The sequence below is a fragment of the Haliotis cracherodii genome, unplaced genomic scaffold (assembly GCF_022045235.1).
Source record: "Haliotis cracherodii isolate W230 unplaced genomic scaffold, xgHalCrac1.p SCAF_5, whole genome shotgun sequence".
In the NCBI taxonomy this organism is placed as follows: Eukaryota; Metazoa; Mollusca; class Gastropoda; order Lepetellida; family Haliotidae; genus Haliotis; species Haliotis cracherodii.
The window spans coordinates 31,364,278-31,383,497 of record NW_027266308.1 but is presented as its reverse complement, the minus strand read 5'-3'; the positions used below and the strand labels follow the sequence as shown (position 1 = coordinate 31,383,497).

Here is a 19,220-nt window from a genome sequence, read left to right as displayed (position 1 = left end):
TTTATCAATACCTGTTAATGACATCCACTGTTAAACTTATTCACTCATCAAAAGCCTCAACCTAATGATTAAGTCTGAATATACAATATATGGAGAAAAGTTTGATTTTACAATGATATTTTGACAGTTGGCATACTTACCATTTCTGTTTGGAAGATTTGGGTTTTAAGTCTGACAAAGTACCACACTAGACAGACCTAAGAGTATTTACAGGTACTGAAAGCATTTTCAGTTACAATGACTTTTACCTTGACTTTTCCCCCATGTCATCCTCTGTCATCAGATGTGCACAGAATTTTCCTCTGTTGCCTCGAACTCGTTGTGACTTGGGAAAAAGTTTGAGTTATCTGGGGTTCGAGACAACCAACAAAGTGACTTTTAAGAGCCAAACATCATGCTATGAGCGATTGTTACCACGTCTGGATGCAACACTAAATCTCAAGGCATTAATAAATTACAGTGCCCCTGCTGCTGGTAGTGAAGGGCATGGCAACATCCCATCACGATTGTCGTCATTGTTTAAGTCGTATCTTGAATAATAGATTCACAAACATAATCTTAATCCATATTACTCATTTCTCACGTGTCATCGACAGTCACATTAGTACACTTAAGTAACTTGCTGCCAATGGGTTTACAGTAATCAGCTTGCACCTTTGATGTCCGGTGTGCTGGTTAATTATGCTTGATTGGATATTTGTATGTTGTTAGAAGGTATCCTTAAGCATTTTCATGTAGATCAGTGGGTATTCGTACTGAGAATACGAAAAGAGACTAGAAGGTATCCTGCCTTTGATGTAATTGCATCTATCGCAATGAGGTCACTCAATTGTGTGTGAAGTGAGTTAAAAGTTGAAAGTTTAAAGTTCGGTGAGTGTATGCGTGTGTGTGTTATTCTTAGTTTGAACTGTTCGAGTCATAAGGGACATTTTATGCTTAGTTTGAATACTTGGGAATCCAGAATAAGTTCAAGACAACTGGGAATTTGATATGTCCAGTTTGACAGATGCGAGTATAAACGATGAGATATATTTAAAAAATAATAGAGGTGGTATTCTCAGATTTTTCACAATGATGTTTGATATTCCAGAAATATGACAAAATCTGGACCTGACTATTCAGTGATTGATATGAGCAACGGTGCATGTTGTCGTCAAATCACTGAGTCTGAGAACCCAATCCATTGCGTCACCTCTTAAGACTAGCATAGGATATTGGGGACCTATTCTAACCTGAATCCCCTTGGGGCTGTTAATCAAGGCAATGATTCAAGGACTTGTATTGTATGGGCAGTGATACCATGTATACCACAACCATGATCTGTCCTTACATGCCACTTCCTACAATGCATCTCATTTTTATATGCACCCTCAAATGATTGAGGTCGGGAGACAAACCTTACGCTCCTACATTTATACTGATCAGAACTATCAAAAGCATCATATAATGAACAAAAGAAGAATCAAAATAATTCAAGTCCTTTATCATAAAACATTGCAAAACACATAAATAATCAAGATAATTTGTGTATATCATTTGGAGAAATTCACTAACAAAACATAAGTTTGTGGTTTATTGTTTCTTTGTACAAAACATTGCCATGAAATGAAAATTTCTGTCTTAATTTGCAAGCATATGATAAGAAAAATCTTGGAAATAAAAAGAGTAACATATTTCTTGCATCATTTTGAATCATTTCCTTTCAATTTGACTCAAATTAAGTATAAACGGATGTAACAAACTAAGTGTAACAAACATTTTAAGTCAAACTGAAAACTGTACATTTGGTGTTTAATGATAGAGTAATACTGAAACAAACAAACATACATGATACAAAGAATATGCTTCTAGTACAAATACACACTCCACTGAAATAAACAAAACAAATGCGTGAAGTATGATGCATCCTCATGCAGTACAACAGATTAATCCAAAGATGAAATTGTCCAGAGTTTGACATTGCTCATAGTTTTAATGACTAGTAGTATTCTCCCCATACTTACATGTAATGTTACATAAACATCAACGGAATTTAGTTGCAATACCACATGACCTCTTTTGGCCACACAAAATGCAGCTCAAAATGTAGAGATTGGCCCGTGGCCATGGTGATCACCTGAAATGGACTAGCTGAATTTAACTCAAGTGTCTACCACTATTGGTTTAGATGCAGCTTTTTGTTTGAGACCAATTAAAACCTGGAAGGAGCCTATAGTTCTCTCTACAAATCTTGTTATGTTGGTATAATTTTAAATAAACTAGTCCAAAATGTCTTGTGGACTAGTTGGCTATCATTCTTGATATATAACCCTGTGAACTAATAATAATCATGTGTGAATCTGATTGTTAGCAAACTGAGTATTGTTGTTCCAATATATTTCCAAAGCCCTTGATAACAGTGAGGCATAGTTCACAACCATCCAAATTAAAAATAATAAAATTCAGTATCATGAGGCTCCAGCCTCTTTTTCGTTTGGGTCAATCATCTTCTTGAGTTCTTCTATTTCTTCAATCATAAAGTCCACTGGATGTTCTGGACGCTTGTAAACAATATTTGTTGTCATAGTCTGCAAGTAATAAAAAGACAAGTATTGGTCAAGAGCTTAATCAACATGTCACATTTTTCAATTGAGTTCAATAAATATGTTCAAGATATATAGTAATTTCTTGTAATAAAATGTGAAGATACTGTATATTACCCCCACACTATTTCATCAAAACCAAAAACAAGCAACCAAACTTGAAATGTTACAAAGTAAATCAAAACTAAAGAAGGATGAATTACTGTCACCATAGTAACTGAGCATGTCTGGTGAAAGGGTTATACCGATATGTATCCATTATGTTTGCACAGTATTTTAAAATACTGAAACAGACTCAGTTTCCAGTGACTAATAATAGGCTAAACCTTTTATTAACATGGTCAGGTATTGCAATGAAAGGTGCCTTTGACATATTTGTAACTGCATTTATGTTCGGGCAGAACAGTAAATGATAATTATATCAATAATAGTAGTACTAGAGCAGTTAACAATTAATTATTATGCCTCATTTACTTGGGTAAAACACGCCAACAGCATTGTTATGGTTTTCTTTTTATTTAATTTTACTAAGAAAAGTTTTTGTAATTGTTACGATTCTGACGAGGCAATGCATCGAAAATTGTTTCACACTGACAGTCACCTGGAAAAGCTGAAGAATATTATGTTTCTCCAGGTATTTGATGGCTTTGTTGTAAGGATCTGGAACTGGTTCCACATAAGTCACGTCTTCCTCAAGGTGTGAGATTGTTTTGCCCATCGCGTCATTCACACCTGAATCCATAGCTTTCTTCAATTCCTGACTAACATCTTGTATTCCGTCCACCTTTTCACTCTTAGTACTCTCCTCGGTTTTTAATTTCATATCTTCTGAATCAGAAAGTTCCATTTCTGTTGCAGTCACCGTATCTGCCGCCATGTTGTTTACTGCAGGTGTTATGTAGCAACGAAGACGCTATTCGTATTCGTATTCCACCAAACTGTACAAGCTAGTTGCGTTAGTAGATATATTTTGTATAAAACGATATTTATAATAGCCTTGCACTTTAAACCGCATATCTGCGTAAAATTACACTGAATTCGAAAATAAAGATTTTACCACAAAAGTAATCAAAAGAGGCCCATTTAGGGTAGGTCTGGCTTTGTTTAAAAATGATTTCCTATATTTTAATTATTTCTTGATGTGGCATTCTAACATGCATTTATGTACTTGATGCAACATATTTTCTCTTAATTCGCTCTATTACTTCATATTTGATGCATGTGAACCACGGAGTTGTGTATCATTCGTTTTAACAATATTTTATTTTTTATATCTTTGCAGAGAACCCGTTATTGCCCGCTTTTTAGACTCTCAGCACATGAACATATTTAGCGCGACCTTATTGCGATCGGGCAGTTGTTCAACTGTTCGCAGTTCAGTTAAAATTACGGTTTAGATTACAGTAAACCCTCGATTACAAACAAATCTAGTTTTTGGGGAGATGAAGTTAATCTTCAATGATGAAAACGTGTTGCTGAGTGTGAGAACGGAATCCCATATCCGGTCCGGACCGATTATAGACAATGTTTTATTGCACTGCAGGCAGGGGTACTGAAATCTTTGCAGAGCAAGAGTTGGCAATTCGTCATATAGACAGTGAGGTGAAGTAGTTTCCTACAATGTAGTAATCATTATGCCACTGTTGTAAATTGATTTCCTCAAAACAAATATGTAGATCTAGATCCTTTTGATATTTAAAAAATGTTTTATTTTATAAACTCAGGTGATTCAGCTGTTATTTTTACTGACTGTACTCCAGCATATGAAGTAGACATGAATGAACAATTATCTGAGTCAACAGATGCCTTTAATTAATTCATTTGTAAGAAAAAATGAAAATAATTATTAGATCAAGTCTATTTGTTTCAGTAAAAGGAAAGAACAATATTTAGGATATTATCCTTAAACAAAATAACAACTGAGTAATTTGTCATAGGTACGACTACATGAATAATATTTCACATATTTTTGTGTCATTAATTATAAGGACTGACTTACAATTTTGGACTTTGCAGGCACGCATAACTGATGGAAAGGTGTACTTCAAGTGTGATGCAGACGATTATGCTAAACTCTTTGATCTAAAGTCTGTGGAAAGAGTGTTTGTTCAAATAGATCATTTCAACACAAGCAATATTTGCACAAAAGGTGAGTTGTAACTTTACTCCATATTGTCAGATATCACATGTCAACTCATGAGTGCTCTAAAAGTTGATGGAACAAGTTGTTAATCTGGAGGTTCACTAATACACAGTAACTTTGCCCCTTTGACTATCATATAACACTGTTTTGTCCTATCTGTACAATATTTCACAGGAAAATACCAGTTCCTTAGATCGCTGAAGGAAACTGTTGTAGAGAAGGACAAGTTGGAGTTAGCGCTGGTCACACACAGACAAGTGACACATCACCCTGAGCCTGGGGAACCTAGAGAGCCATTAAACAAAAGGAGGAAGGTAGAACATGGGGGATCGAGTCTGTCATCGCATTCCCCAACTTTCCGTGTCTCCAGCAAAGTGGCAGGGCAGTGGGGGAAAGCATTCAGAGCAAGAAACTTCCAGGTATATAATAATAATGACTTTCAAGAATGATTATTTTTCACACCAGACGTCTGTGATGTAAGTTTGTGTCTGGGCAATGATGACTTCGCGATAGAAATGCTTGCTCTTGTCAGTTATTGACATGAAGCTTAATTATTGCAGGAGGTTTCTCAGGAGCTTGGAAGGGATGTTGTGAGACTGCTTGGATGGAAGGTTGATTTGAGAAATCCTGAGGCAGAGGTAGTATTTCAATATGACTGTAAATGATTTCTGTAAAGTTTCTCGTTAATCTCATCAGACAATATATTCCCCATGATACAACTCTAGCATGATATTACTCTTCATGAAGTAAATCCTTCTTTGACTAAACTAAAGTGCATCATACAATTGCAGCATTATGATATCACATCTCTATCATGTCTTTAATATGCAGTTCCTGTGAGCTTGACAGTGGCAGTAACCTCAGTAATTTACAGAACATTCTTCATCAAAACATGTTTCAATCAACAGAACGTGTATTTATTTTTTAAATAAAAATCTTGTCGACTAAAAGTGCACCTCATGCTCTCATAATTGTGCCCATGACCATGATGACTCTCAAAACTGTTTGCAGTGAGTCATGATGACTCCCAGTTTTAGTAGGCTTAGTGAAACCCTGCTCACCGCTGTGTTCCAGATCTGTGTCCACATCAATGATGAATCTGTGACTGTTGGCATGCCTATCACAAGGTCAGTTTAACAACCAACCGATAGGATTCCTCTTCAGGAGTTGACCCATGAAGATCCGGGATAGAATAGGTCTTCAGCGACCCATTCTTGCCGTAAAAGGCGACTATGCTTGTCGTAAGAGGCGACTAATTAGAGGGATTAGGTGGTCAGGCTCGCTGACTTGGTTGATGCATGTCATCGTATCCCAATTGCGTGGATCAATGCTCATGATGTCAATCACTGGATTGCCTGGTCCAGACTTGATTGTTTACAGACCGCCGTCATATACCTGGAATATTGCTGAGTGCGGCGTTAAACAACAACCAACCAACCAACAACTTCAGGAGTTACACTTGCGCCACATGTAATCTTGTAAGCCCAGAGCCAGAGAACCCCGTTGTTCATTTGTGGTTTTGATGCAGTTGTGCCTACCAGTCCCACAAGGACTGATGAAGTGGTATGCAGAGAGATTTATATCATACCATTGGCATTACTTTGTCTTCAGGTGTTATATTTTTCACCAGGTAAAAACAGGTTTCACCCTGTTGGATGTTCAAAGATTAATGTAAGATCCCTAAAACTTCTAATTGTGCATGAATGTTTTCCTTCTATACCCACTAGAAAGATGATGATGAGGGAGATTACAAATCACAACTGAGAGAGGAACTTTGCAATGCATTAGGAGGATCAATCATAGGAAACATTTTGATAGGTTACATCACCGCTGTGTTATTATCAGGTTATCGTGATATGGCTGGAATATTACAGACTGTTGACTTCTCGAATGTTTACTGTTTATATGAATATGGGAATGTAATTCCAGGTGTCCAGTGTCCAAGAGGAAGTATATGGTCCAGCCGGGTCTGAGGTCCACTGTAGCGTGGATCATGGCACATCTAGCAGACATACAGGTCAGTGAGTGAATGGGAGCCGGGTCTGAGGTCCACTGTAGCAGGTCAGTGAGTGAATGGGAGCCGGGTCTGAGGTCCACTGTAGCGTGGATCATGGTATATCTAGCACACATACAGGTCAGTGAGTGAATGGAAGCCGGGACTGAGGTCAACTGTAGCAGGTCAGGGAGTGAATGGGAGCTGGGTCTGAGGTCCACTGTAGTGTGGATCATGGCACATCTAGCAGACATACAGGTCAGTGAGTGAATGGGAGCCGGGTCTGAGGTCCACTGTAGCAGGTCAGTGAGTGAATGGGAACCAGGTCTGAGGTCCACTGTAGCGTGGTTCATGTCACATCTAACAGACATAGAGGTCAGTGAGTGAATGGGGGCTTTGCCAGACATCCAGGTTTCCTACTCTACAACTGTAACAAAGACAGTGAAAAACATGAACTATACTTAGGGGAAAAAAAAGGTTACATGCCACCCTATATTTTGGGTATACGCAATGCCTGGTCCTCACGGTTAGACGGTACTCTTGGTCTGCTGGACCTTGAACGTCTTCGTTTGGGCATGAGTGATAACTCGATGATGATACCCTAGCTGTCTGGCAATTGGGGGTGTCACGATAAATCAAAATATTGCTATATTGCTATTGGTAAGCACTTAAAGTGAATAAATTGATTGTTAAATCAGTTTCCGATCAATAGTATCGATTTCAGTTAGGAATATTGATAGTTTCGATTGTATTTACCATATCAGTAAAATACATGTAATGCTGTTCAAATTTGGTTTACTTTTGATCATGAGTGGTAATAATTTACACATGGTAATGTGGAAGTTTCTTTTTCTTAAATTATTAGGTTAAAGAAAAAAGAAATCAGTCATATATCAAACTTTACTTTTTATTTGTTGTTATGGTTATCACATTCAAAGGAAACTTCAGTTCCAAGGTTTAATTCAGCTCTAAAATCCATCTAAAATGATACACTGAAAACTATCGATATTTATCGCAATAGTTGCTTGCAATATCAATAGTTATGGCAATAGGGATTTCCGGACCAATAGTCACCCCTACTGGCAATAGTTCTGCATGACATTCCACCAGTGTTCGTTCAAATTGTTCTCCATCTTTTTTCAGTAGACAATCTATTCCTTGTAAATCCTCAATTTCACTGGGAAATCTAGTAGTGTTCTGTTAAAGATTTCATCTGTGACAGACCAAGAGACAGTTGTTGTTTTTTGTATATTCAGCTACAATGATCTGACACGCACATTACGGCTTGCATGCAAAATGTTTTTTTGTTTGTGTGTGCAGACAGGTGATGTGGTGGTAGACCCGATGTGCGGGAAGGCCTCGATCCTGGTTGAAGCCGTTCAAGACTCACTGATAAGCAAAGTAAAGTCCATTTATCAGTTATACGTTTACTGATATTTTCATTCAACAGTTCATATTTTGCCACGATGTTATCGTTTTTCAATCATTAGGGATAGGATATGATTGTTGAACCAAGTTTACACAAGCTGCTGATGTGAAATGCACACCACACATATTCCGTAAATCATATCAATTAGAGACAGTTTGCCATTAATATCACCTTGCATTTATCTAAGCCACCACCCTATACATCTATCACAAGGGAATCAATCTAATAATCAACACCAACTAAGCATTTTTGTGAGGTTTTATTTCAAATTAATGTTTTTTGAAGAGGCGCTTGGGTAGTTCAGAACATTCTACAATATTCTAAAAGTCTACTAGAGCTACCCCATTTACAATAATCCAAAAAACATTCTTAGGACAAGGCTGACATGCTCAACAAATATGTTGGCTTAAGATATAGCCGGGAAAATCTGCATTATTGTAATTGTAGCACGTTTTACGTATTGAAATACTATCATGTGACTATTTTGGTGGTTTATATCCAGCAGTCACCCATACCAATAACCATAATGACAAAGCAAATAATTCCCTTAAAGCATTGTATCCCTTATCGGTGTGCAGCATTTTGATTTACTCTGACAGACCTTGCATTACGAGAGCCCACATGCACAAAGTAGGCATAGCACTATAAGTAACAAATGTTGCAGATTAATTTGTACATGTGGCCCCTTGTCTTAATACCACACCAAAACTCACCTTTTGTCTTGTATTTTTTAAAAAGTAATGAGATATACAATTGATACAATGGGTCATATTTCAGGCACACTACATGGGTTTTGACATCAGTGATGGGCAGCTGGGTCATGCCATGGAGAACAGGATGTCTGCTGGCACACAGCTGCTGGACCTAGGAACAGCAAGTGTCCTGTGTGAGAAACTCATCTTCTTCTCATTCCATCCTTGGATTAATGTTATCTTGGAACTATTAACTTGTTCTTAAAAAGTTCTCAATTTCTATTAGAAGATTTTTGTTCCTGTGTCATATTCATCAGATAGTGATCAGTTGGTTTTTTCATATACTGTAGTTCAAGAACCTGGCAGGTCAAGAAAGATTGATTCTTGTGGCATGTTGTTACGGAGCATAAACATAGTAAATTCTGTTTCAGATTTACCCCTTCAAGATCAGTCAGTGGACAAGATTGTGTGTGATGCTCCATTTGGACACAAGCATACTATAGAAATGAAGATGGACTTATTCTACCAGATGCTGATGCACCAGATGGCAAGGTAACTAGGCAACAGCAAGAAGCATTTAAACACGGGACATGTCTGTTTTTTTGTTTGGGAATTTGTAAATGATTTTACTGGTGTCTGTGACAATTAATTAGGAGGCTTAAGCTTTGCAATAAAGTCTCGAAATAATTACAGAATTCTATTCCAATTTTGAATGTTAAGCCATATTGTCCATCTTCGAAAACATCATTGCTCCATGATTTATTCATGCATCGTTGTGAAATTTCTAGCAAGTATTTGGTATTTGCAGGAACCACGTTCAGTCTTTTAGTACATTGTTAATCTGTGACCTTTGACCTTCACACACCCAAACTCATTGATATTTGACTTTAACAAGACAGATACATGTACAGTGCAAATTAAATGTTCACATACCAATGAAATACTAGTTGTGTTGACATCTTGGAAATGGCCATGTAATTTATGAAGCTGAAATAGTATGTATAGATGTCAGCAATGTGTGTCTGTTGAGATCAGCAAAATTCGCTGAATGAGCAGCAGAATTCACCAAGGTGTTTTGAAAATGGCATTTTGGCTTAACTCTCAGCATTTCTAGAGATACACAATATTTGTGCTCAGAATTGTTTGCGCTTTAATGCCATTGATGGTAATATGATCCTTTGGAATTTGATATAAAATGTTGCAAAAAGTTGGGAGGAATATTCAGGTGATCTGCAGAGCAGCATAGATCTATTCTCTTTCAGATTAAATCCTCCTTGGGGCACTTATTGCATTTTCCTGGCTCAAGAAAATCTACATGACATAGTTGTAACCATTTTCCTTAATAAAAATTGTTACCACACAAAAAACTTTGTTTTTGTATGATATACGTCCACCCTTATGGTGCCTCACCCTCCACGGCGCGTCACGCCAAGGGAAGCAACTCTCACCCAAATCACTTTCCTTATGTCATCTGACTAAGACAGACGTGCTGTTTTTTTCAAGACAAAACAAAGTACAAGATAATCGTTCGTACAAGAACCATGGCAGACCAAACTGTATGTATGGTACATTTCTTTCATGCAAAGGCGTAATACCTCGCATTGTGAAGTTATAAAGTTGTAATTATGTGACACGTGTACGATACCTTTGAAAACAAAGGCCGTAGTAGCGTCCATTTTGTAGTGCCACGTATGATACATGTAACACCAGGGCCATCAAAAACGGCTTGGGTTTTTTTAATGTTATATCATCGGGCTTTAGCCTACAATCTTTTCCTTTAATAAACCCAAGGTGGTGTGTTAATTATTTTTAAATTACACTTACCTTTTTTACGGGTTTTTTACTTTTTTACACCTTCGCGCGTAACACGCCCAATTGGTGTTATAATTATACTACGACATTGGCTATTAGTATCGCGTTACCAATCGCATTCTAAATTACGCCTTTGCTTCTAGTTACACAATTTATGCACGTATCTTTCCGATCTTTCAATCGCACTGATACACTTTATTACCCTTCCCGCCAAAATAAAAAATTACGGTCTTTTTTACAGACCTTCAAACTGTGTACGGGGTGCTCGGCTTCGATTCCCCCCCAAGACAGGCATGATACTTGCATAAAGTGTTTGGCCGAAGACGGGCATGACGATGGGTCATGCCCGATCTGTGTTGCATTCACACCGCGGGCGCAAAAAAAGAGGAAGGTGGACCTCTTACACTTTAAGGGTCTATTGAAGGCGGGGGTGGACATTAGATCGGCAAAGACCGCCCCCCCCCCCCATCTAAAAAAGTAAGAAGGGGAAAAAAAGCAGCTGAGACTGTCTCCTCCGCTCCCTCCCCGGGGGCCGGGGGAGAAGGCTCTAGGGTCCCCGTCACAATCACTGCACCCTCTCCTGCACCGTCTTTGGCAGACATCTCTGCCTTGTTGAGGTCGCAGATGGCGTCGATGATGGAGGAGGTAAAGTCTCAGCTCCGAGAGGAGATGCGGACCGAGCCTTCCCCGTTGTCGGCGCCGGACGCGGCTTCGAGACCTTGTGATATGCCCGGCGTCGGCCGAGGCAGGCCACTTGGTCTCGGGGACGATCTCAGACCGGGCTTCGGCGCCGGCTCGAGGTCGCTCCCCAGCGGAGGGGTGGCGGGCACTGGCCCGTTCACTACCGACACACAGTTCTCCCTAGCGGAGCCAGACGCCTCTTCCGAGGCCGAGGCTTCCTCTAGCGGATTTCTAGCCCAGAGCCAGGTGGGTTCCCTTGAACCCCCGGCACCTCGGGACCGGGACTCGGCTTCGGGCCGGGTGCAGCCCGGGGATGCGAAGGCCCAGGCCTTCGGGCGTCCCCTTCCGACTTCGTCTGCCTCTTCTCTCGGGGAAGAGTCGATTAATTTCGGCTCGGAATCGAGAGAGGAGGAGTGGATGGAGGAGGGGGGAGACGACTCGGAGACCTCGGGAACATTTTCCTTCGTTTCCTCGTTGAGGCATGTACGGGACAAGATTGTCCAGGTACTGCCTCAGGTGGCTGCGCCTATGCCCCAGTCGGATCCGACTGAGTTCCGCCTTCCGGGGGACGCTTTTGCTCCGAGCAAGGCGCCCCAGGTGCGGCTCCGTATTCTGTCTTCATTGGTGCATGAAGTCATCAATCCTCTGTTGTCGGGTGCCCGCAGGAAGTTCGACCTGCCCGAACTTATTAAGCGGTACCCGTTAGCAGAGGATGGTGATTTTGAGGTACCGGTGGTGGACGAATGCGTCTGGACCTCCGTTACCCTGGGGGGGTCTTCGACCCCCAACTTGGCTAAGGTCAAGCAGGGCCGGCGGTTGCCACCCTTTCCCGCGTGCGGTACGGAGCTGAAGGCTGCTTACGTTTGCTTCGAGGAGCAATATCGTAACGCATGTCAGCAGCTCCGGGTGTCCGTACACTCCGCTTATCTGTCGGCCGTACAGAGGGAGTTAGCGGGAGAGGGGCCGGCCGACTCTTCGGAGTTGGCCGCGCAACTTACGGAGGTACATAGTCATCTTGCGAGGGACGCTATTCGTAGCTGTGCCTCGCAGATGATGTGCGCAGTCATGGGCATGCGCAGGCTGTGGATGTCGGTATCCAAATACTCGGCTTCCACACGCCAGGATCTACTTGCTTTGCCATATAAGATGGGTGCCACCCTCTTCCCTGGGGCTCAGCAGGTGGTCCGAGATGCCGCACAGTTGTATGCCTCCATCAAGGATTCTAAGGCCTTGTTGGAGGTACCATGCGTTAAACCGCGTAAGCGGACCTCTCCACTTGCTTCCTCCTACGCTGATGCGCCGGGTCAGAAGTCTGCACCTGCTTGGAAGCAGCCGCTTCCTTCAGGTAAGGGCGCCGGGAGGAGCAAGAGAGGCAGGGGCCGGGGCAGGGCAGCTGGTCGAGGCCAGCAGCCTTTTCGCGGGGCCGGGAACCCATCGGGTTCCCATTAGCGCCCGAAGTGCCCCGGGCGGACCCACGGTCGCATGTTATTGAACTGCCGACAGCCGGGGTCCACTGCCTCAAGCCGGATGTCCCCGTAGGCGGCCGACTGGCTCTATTCCTGCAGGAATGGGAGACAGTCACATCCAATCCCTGGACCCTGTCCACTCTAAGGGATGGCCATTTGCCTCGGTGGAAACACCATCCGCCCCCCTTCTCCGGGATAAAGCACACTCCGGTGCCTGCTACCCTAGAGAGGGCGGAATTCCTCCGTGCCGAGGTCGACGCACTTCTTATGAAGGCTGCGATCGAACCGGTTCCCGTGGGACAGGAAAGCGAGGGCTTCTACTCGACATATTTCCTAGTCACCAAAAAAGATGGAGGGTTCAGGCCTATTCTCAATCTGAGAAGGCTGAACAAACTTATAGAGGTACCGTCCTTCAGGATGGAGACACTGCGCTCGGTGATCTCAGCTGTCGAGACCGGAGAATGGCTAACGTCAATAGACCTAAAAGACGCCTATCTCCACGTACCCATACACCCCGAGTTCAAGAAATACCTCAGGTTTTCTTTCGACGGGAGGTGTTATCAGTTCAGGGTTCTACCATTCGGGATCGCTAGGGCCCCGAGGGTGTTCACCAAGCTGATGTTGATTCCCGCCCAAGTGGCCAGGTCAAAAGGTCGGTTCTGCCATCCGTACCTCGACGACTGGTTACTAAGAGCTCTATCGCAATCCCTGAGTCAGATAGCTACACAACAAGTGATAGATATTCTGATCACTCTAGGGTGGATAGTCAATCTCAAGAAGTCAGATCTGAGCCCTACTCAGAATCTAGTCTTCCTAGGGGCGAATTTCAACACGGTGAGCGGAATTGTATCTCTGTCACAAGATCGCATTACCAAGGTCAGAAGTGTTACTTCCCAGTTCCTTCTGTCCGCCAGTCACACTGCTCGTACATGGCTCCAGTTACTGGGCAACATGGCGGCGACAGTGGATGTGGTTTGGCGGGCGCGCTTGAGAATGAGACCCATTCAACAAGCGCTCCGTTGACTTTGGGTGAACTCGGAAGATCTCGAGACTGTTCTCGAGACTCCGCAGTGGCTCAATGCACACCTTCAGTGGTGGACCGAGGTCGGGAATCTGTCCCGGGGGCTCCCCCTCGACACTCCCGTGCCGTCTCTCACAGTTCAAACAGACGCGTCACTCTCCGGCTGGGGAGGCGTTCTGAACGATCACACTGCCTCGGGACTATGGTCCCAGCAGGAGATCAAACTGCATATCAATGTGCTAGAACTGAGAGCGGTCAGGTTGGTGTTCCAACACTTCCTGGATCTGCTTCGTGGCCAAGTGGTGCGTCTAGAGATGGACAACCAAACGGCGATGACTTACATCCGGAAGCAGGGGGGAACGGTGTCTCCGTCGCTTCTCCAAGAGACGTGGCAGTTCCTCCTATGGTGCGACTCACACGTTATCAGGGTGCTACCTGTTTATCTCCCGGGGGTAGACAACGTCCGTGCGGACGCTCTGTCTCGCCGGATCCTCGCTCCTCACGAGTGGAGGCTCGACCCGGGGATATTCGGGATTATCTCCCAGTTATACGGGTCGTTCCAGGTGGATCTGTTTGCGTCTGGGGTGAATCACCAGACACCAACGTTCTGCTCCCGAGTCCCCGACCCGAGGTCGGTGGCACCGGACGCCTTCCAGCTAGATTGGACGGACAGAATTCTGTGGGCATTCCCCCCAGTACCTCTGATTTCCAAGGTCCTGTCTCAGCTAGCCACTCAGCCTGCGCGACTACTTGTGCTCCTGGCACCCCTTTGGTCGGCGCAGAGTTGGTTTCCAGTCATACTCAGGTTTCTGGCTCAGCCTCCTGTTCTATTACCTTTACGACCGGACCTCCTATCCCAGAACGAGGCCCTCCACCCGAATCCCAGGATTCAGTGGGTGGCTTGGCCACTGTCCGGAATCGCCTCCAGGAGAGCGGTATTCCTGCACGAGTTGCAGACACAATACTGGCTTCGCGGAGGGATTCGACAAACGTTCAGTACGAGGATAGATGGGCCTGCTATGCGCGCTGGTGTGTCGATAGAGGGATTGCAGATCCCTTTTCTGCAGATCTCATAGCCGTACTTGAGTTCCTCCAGTCGCGACTAGATGTTGGCCTGGCCGCATCGACAGTCCGGGGGTACTCTACAGCTATTGCTGCCTTTCACGTCCCCGTCGACGGGGCACTTTTGGGTGCGCACCCATTAGTGCAGCGTTTTTTAGCAGGTGTGGACAGGATCCGACCGCCAGGATCAGTCCCCCTTGGGAATTGTCAATCGTTCTTGATTGGCTGTCCGGTCCTTCCTTTCGGGATCTGTCGTCTCTCTCTCTTCAGCTGTTGAGCTGGAAGACGGCGTTCCTTGTGGCGGTAACGCCTGGCAGACGGGTAGGCGACATTCACGCAATGTCAGCCGATCCCGAACTAACTGTCTTTCACCGGGACAGGGTCAGTATTCGCCTGCCGGACTCTTACCGTCCTAAGGTCGCACACGCCTTCCACGTGACGGCTCCTATTGAGCTACCTGCTCTTTTACAGCCTTCTTCGTCGGGGACCACTACAAGACATGCTCATGTCTTGGATGTCCGCAGGACCCTTAAGTCCTATATCAGCAGAACTAAGGGTATCCGTAAGGATAATCAACTATTTTGCTGTTATGGCGGTAGGAAGGCTGGCTCACCTGCGAGCAAACAAACAATCTCCAGGTGGATAGTCTCTACTATATGTACGGCGTACACACTTCAAGGCAGGGACCCCCCTACCAAGTTGAAGGCTCATTCAGTTAGAGCAGTGGCTACGACACAAGCGTATGCCGCGGCTCTGCCCATTGAGGAGATCTGCTCCGCGGCTATTTGGAGCCAGCCGAGCACGTTCATCAAACATTACCAACTCGACAAACACTAAAGCGAGCGTGCTCGGTTTGGTCAGTCAGTTCTCCGAACTGGACAAAGTTCTACATCTCTAGCCGATTGAGCCTTCGAGATTTTAGACCGCCCGGACCGGTTATAACACTGCTCAGTAATGGTCCGGATTTTATCTTCTACGGTCGATACAATACCAGCCATTACCACTCGATAATCATCGTATTTGCACATGCACTCCTTCGATTACGGGGACCCTCTGGCCTAGCTCTGTGCGGGTTTATAGGCTCTTGTGATCTGTGCCCCAATATCACTTGTTCAAAAAAGTGTGGGGGGTGGGGGGTGGGGTGTGTGTGTGTCTCGAGTTCTCGATATGATAAGCCACAAAGAATGGCTCTTTTCATGGTGTATGGTCGATAACGCCCTGTCTCCAGCCCCCGCCTTTCGACGGTGGTGCCTCACGATAAGGTTGGTTCCATTTATTGAACTCTTGTTTATTCATTGAAATAATCAAAATACGATGTATTTATGCACGCTTGTTGCTGACGGATGCCACTTCCTAGATTATCTTTAGGAGTCTATCTTGATGCAATAAGTGCCCCAAGGAGGATTTAATCTGAAAGAGAATTTTACAAACCTGTAGAGGTTTTGAATTCTCTGATGAAATCCTCCTTGGGGCACGGCCACCCACCTCCCCACATTCCGTCAGCATTAGACATATGGAAAGTGATTTGGGTGAGAGTTGCTCCCCTTGGCGTGACGCGCCGTGGAGGGTGAGGCACCATAAGGGTGGACGTATATCATACAAAAACAAAGTTTTTTGTGTGGTAACAATTTTTATTAAGGAAAATGGTTACAACTATGTCATGTAGATTTTCTTGAGCCAGGAAAATGCAATAAGTGCCCAAAGGAGGATTTCATCAGAGAATTCAAAACCTCTACAGGTTTGTAAAAAAATTTATCAAATACTTAAACATGTATAAAGAGTTCTTCAAATAATAGAAGAACAATACTTTTGATACTTTCATTCAATATCATAAGCTCATCATAACCTTCTTCACTGCAGAGTTTTGAGGGTAGGAGGCACTGCCGTGGTGATGACAAGTTCCGACCTGAAAGCCACACTTCTCAGCTGTATTCACACACCACATAGAGCAGTAGCCCACAGCCCACTAACCAACAAGACAGATGTGTCTAGCCATATACATCAGACCCCTTGTCAAGAAACAAAGACAACGTCAACGGAAGATGAAAACAGCAGTGGAGGACATCAGGGTAAGGATAAGGACTGTGTTGACATCAGCCTGACAACATCTGTGACCACAGGACCAAGTAGCAACACTCTTCTCAGAGCAGACTCTCCTTGTCAAGGTCCTGGAGTCATTACGAATATGACTGTATCAGACATTAAGATGGACAAAGTTGAGAGTGAGGATAAATCAGATTTTTCGAAGCAGCGTGATTTTGATGAAGAGTCCGCCAGTTCTGTATGTGGATCTGTTGCTGGTGTAGAGGAAGGTGTTGAACCCCGGGTAAGAGATGTGGACAGTCCTGAGAGTAGGGGAACATCAGGTGACTCGGACAAGCCTACTGAATCTCATCTACGTTTGTGCAGTGAGCACTATATAAAATTAGGGGAAACTCATGCATTTATTTTAGTTTTAAGGAAAGAAAATAAATCCTGATGTCTTTTTATTGTCTTCTTGAGGCTACTGTTCAGTTATTGTTAGTACTTAGGGCTGGCTCAACGTGAGTGAGGTTGTTTTTAACTATTGGAGTCAGCAATATTCCATCTATATTCCCGCAACCTGTAAATACTCTAGTCTTGACTAGGTGTTGAAGTGAGGTGAAATTGAGTTTAACGTCGCGTCCAAGATTATTGCACTTATATAGCGACGCGCGTGCGTGTGTGCGCTTGTACTAATCCGGACTAATGCCGTTTTATAGTGCTAGCTTACTGATATACCATGCAGCAGTTTAACATGAATACCCCACTCAGACACAGTATACTCCAAGCCGACCAGTCCTTGTTTTAGCCCCTTTATGCCAAGCGCCAGACAGGGTAACAACAAGTAACATCTTTTAACGTCTTTTGGTATGACGTGGCCAGTGATCAAAACCAGGGCCTTCCCCCTCTCCGGCTGGACGCTCTACAACTAGACCACGGAGGCGGTCGACGGCGGTTGAAGGCATGAACAACAATAAATGGTGTCAGGGTAACATGACATAAGCCAGTTCAGACATGACCACCCAATCCTCAATAATCAGTGTGGGGTTCTTGGGACCACTTCTCATCCAGAAGGTTGTTCTATACAGGTGTAAATTTGCACAAAATGTCAAGTTCAGAATTTTGTGAAAACTTTTAACCATTGATACAAAAATACCTTCTTGACCACCAAGCTAAGGTTTCTTGGCAGGTGACATTGTTACACATCTAGGCAATATCAAGGACATGAGATGGCTATCAGCAGTACATTTTACTTTGAATTAGTCAGCTGTGAAAATGTTATTATTATCCCCTGCCACGAAGTGGAAGGGGGATATAGGAATGGGTGCTGTCCGTCCGTCCTTCACATTTCGTTTCCGGAGCAGATCTTGAAAAACGTACCATATTTCTTCACCAAACTTGCCACATAGATAGATCTAGTGTTGAACTGGTGCCTTTTGATAGTTTTGGATTTTTTTATTTTTTATTTTTCGAGTTTCCATGGCAACGACTTTGATTTAGACTGAAAATGGCTGTCGTCCTCGTTTCTGGAGCAGATCTTGAAAACCGTACCATATTTCTTCACCAAACTTGGCACATAGATAGATCTAGTTTTGAACTGGTGCCTTTTGATAGTTTGGGATTTTTAAAAAAATAAAAATTTCGAGTTTCCATGGCAACGACGTTGATTTAGACTGAAAATGTTGGTAGTCCTGGTTTCCGGAGCAGATCTTGAAAACCGTACCATATTTCTTCACCAAACTTGGCATAGATCTAGTGGTGAACTGGTGCCTTTTGATAGTTTGGGATTTTTAAAAAAAAATTGTTTGAGTTTCCATGGCAACGACTTTGATTTAGACTGAAAATGGCGGTAGTCCTCGTTTCCGGAGCAGATCTTGAAAAACGTACTATAGTTCTTTACAAAAAAGGCCCAGCGAACATAGTTCTCAGGAGCTAATGCATTGCACACACCCGACATGTCATATTGGCGGGGGAGGTGAGTATTTCATGCTTGTTTATAGAAGGTAAAGTATCAGGAGTGCAGTAATAAGTTTGAATATCTCTGATGATCATATTCATGTTTCTTCTTAGGGTGTTACAACCTGACACTTATAAATACATGTGGCCCATAATCTTCATATGCACAGGATTGTGTGTAGAGGGAGAATTCTTCTGTGTTCCAAATACAATCTTCTTCGGTACACCCGTCAGTAACCTCAGATTAGATCGCAATGTCCTAGATGACAAATCACAACACAATGTCCTAGGACAAATCACAAAACATTGTCCGAGAGGACAAAAAATAAGAAATAACCACATTCTTCCATTTGATTTTATT

At 43.2% G+C, this 19,220-nt stretch overlaps 2 protein-coding genes across 2 annotated transcripts; one reads left to right on the top strand and one right to left on the bottom strand.

Annotated features, from left to right (window-relative positions):
• Positions 1-1,551: 1,551 nt before the first annotated feature.
• LOC139443973 (testis-specific expressed protein 55-like) lies at positions 1,552-3,459 on the bottom strand. The gene is made up of 2 exons (XM_071224861.1): positions 3,184-3,459; positions 1,552-2,567 (listed from the first exon to the last, which is right to left on the bottom strand). Exons 1-2 carry the CDS (start codon positions 3,457-3,459, stop codon positions 2,448-2,450), a joined length of 396 nt encoding a protein of 131 aa, XP_071080962.1. The 3' UTR covers positions 1,552-2,447.
• A 451-nt stretch (positions 3,460-3,910) lies between these two features.
• LOC139443427 (THUMP domain-containing protein 2-like) lies at positions 3,911-17,360 on the top strand. The gene is made up of 10 exons (XM_071224416.1): positions 3,911-4,184; positions 4,599-4,731; positions 4,900-5,144; positions 5,286-5,363; positions 5,800-5,852; positions 6,655-6,742; positions 8,039-8,119; positions 8,925-9,033; positions 9,271-9,391; positions 16,742-17,360. Exons 1-10 carry the CDS (start codon positions 4,107-4,109, stop codon positions 17,358-17,360), a joined length of 1,605 nt encoding a protein of 534 aa, XP_071080517.1. The 5' UTR covers positions 3,911-4,106.
• Positions 17,361-19,220: the final 1,860 nt, after the last annotated feature.

What these genes read in the sequence shown, in the direction of transcription:
- LOC139443973 (XM_071224861.1), bottom strand. Translation starts at nt 3,459, where the DNA reads ATGGCGGCAGATACGGTGACTGCAACAGAAATGGAACTTTCTGATTCA. An exon ending in ATATTCTTCAGCTTTTCCAG is followed by an intron (nt 2,568 to 3,183) that starts GTGACTGTCAGT and finishes TATTACTTGCAG; the next exon opens with ACTATGACAACAAATATTGT.
- LOC139443427 (XM_071224416.1), top strand. Translation starts at nt 4,107, where the DNA reads ATGTTTTATTGCACTGCAGGCAGGGGTACTGAAATCTTTGCAGAGCAA. An exon ending in TGAGAAATCCTGAGGCAGAG is followed by an intron (nt 5,364 to 5,799) that starts GTAGTATTTCAA and finishes GCTGTGTTCCAG; the next exon opens with ATCTGTGTCCACATCAATGA. An exon ending in AAGACTCACTGATAAGCAAA is followed by an intron (nt 8,120 to 8,924) that starts GTAAAGTCCATT and finishes GTCATATTTCAG; the next exon opens with GCACACTACATGGGTTTTGA.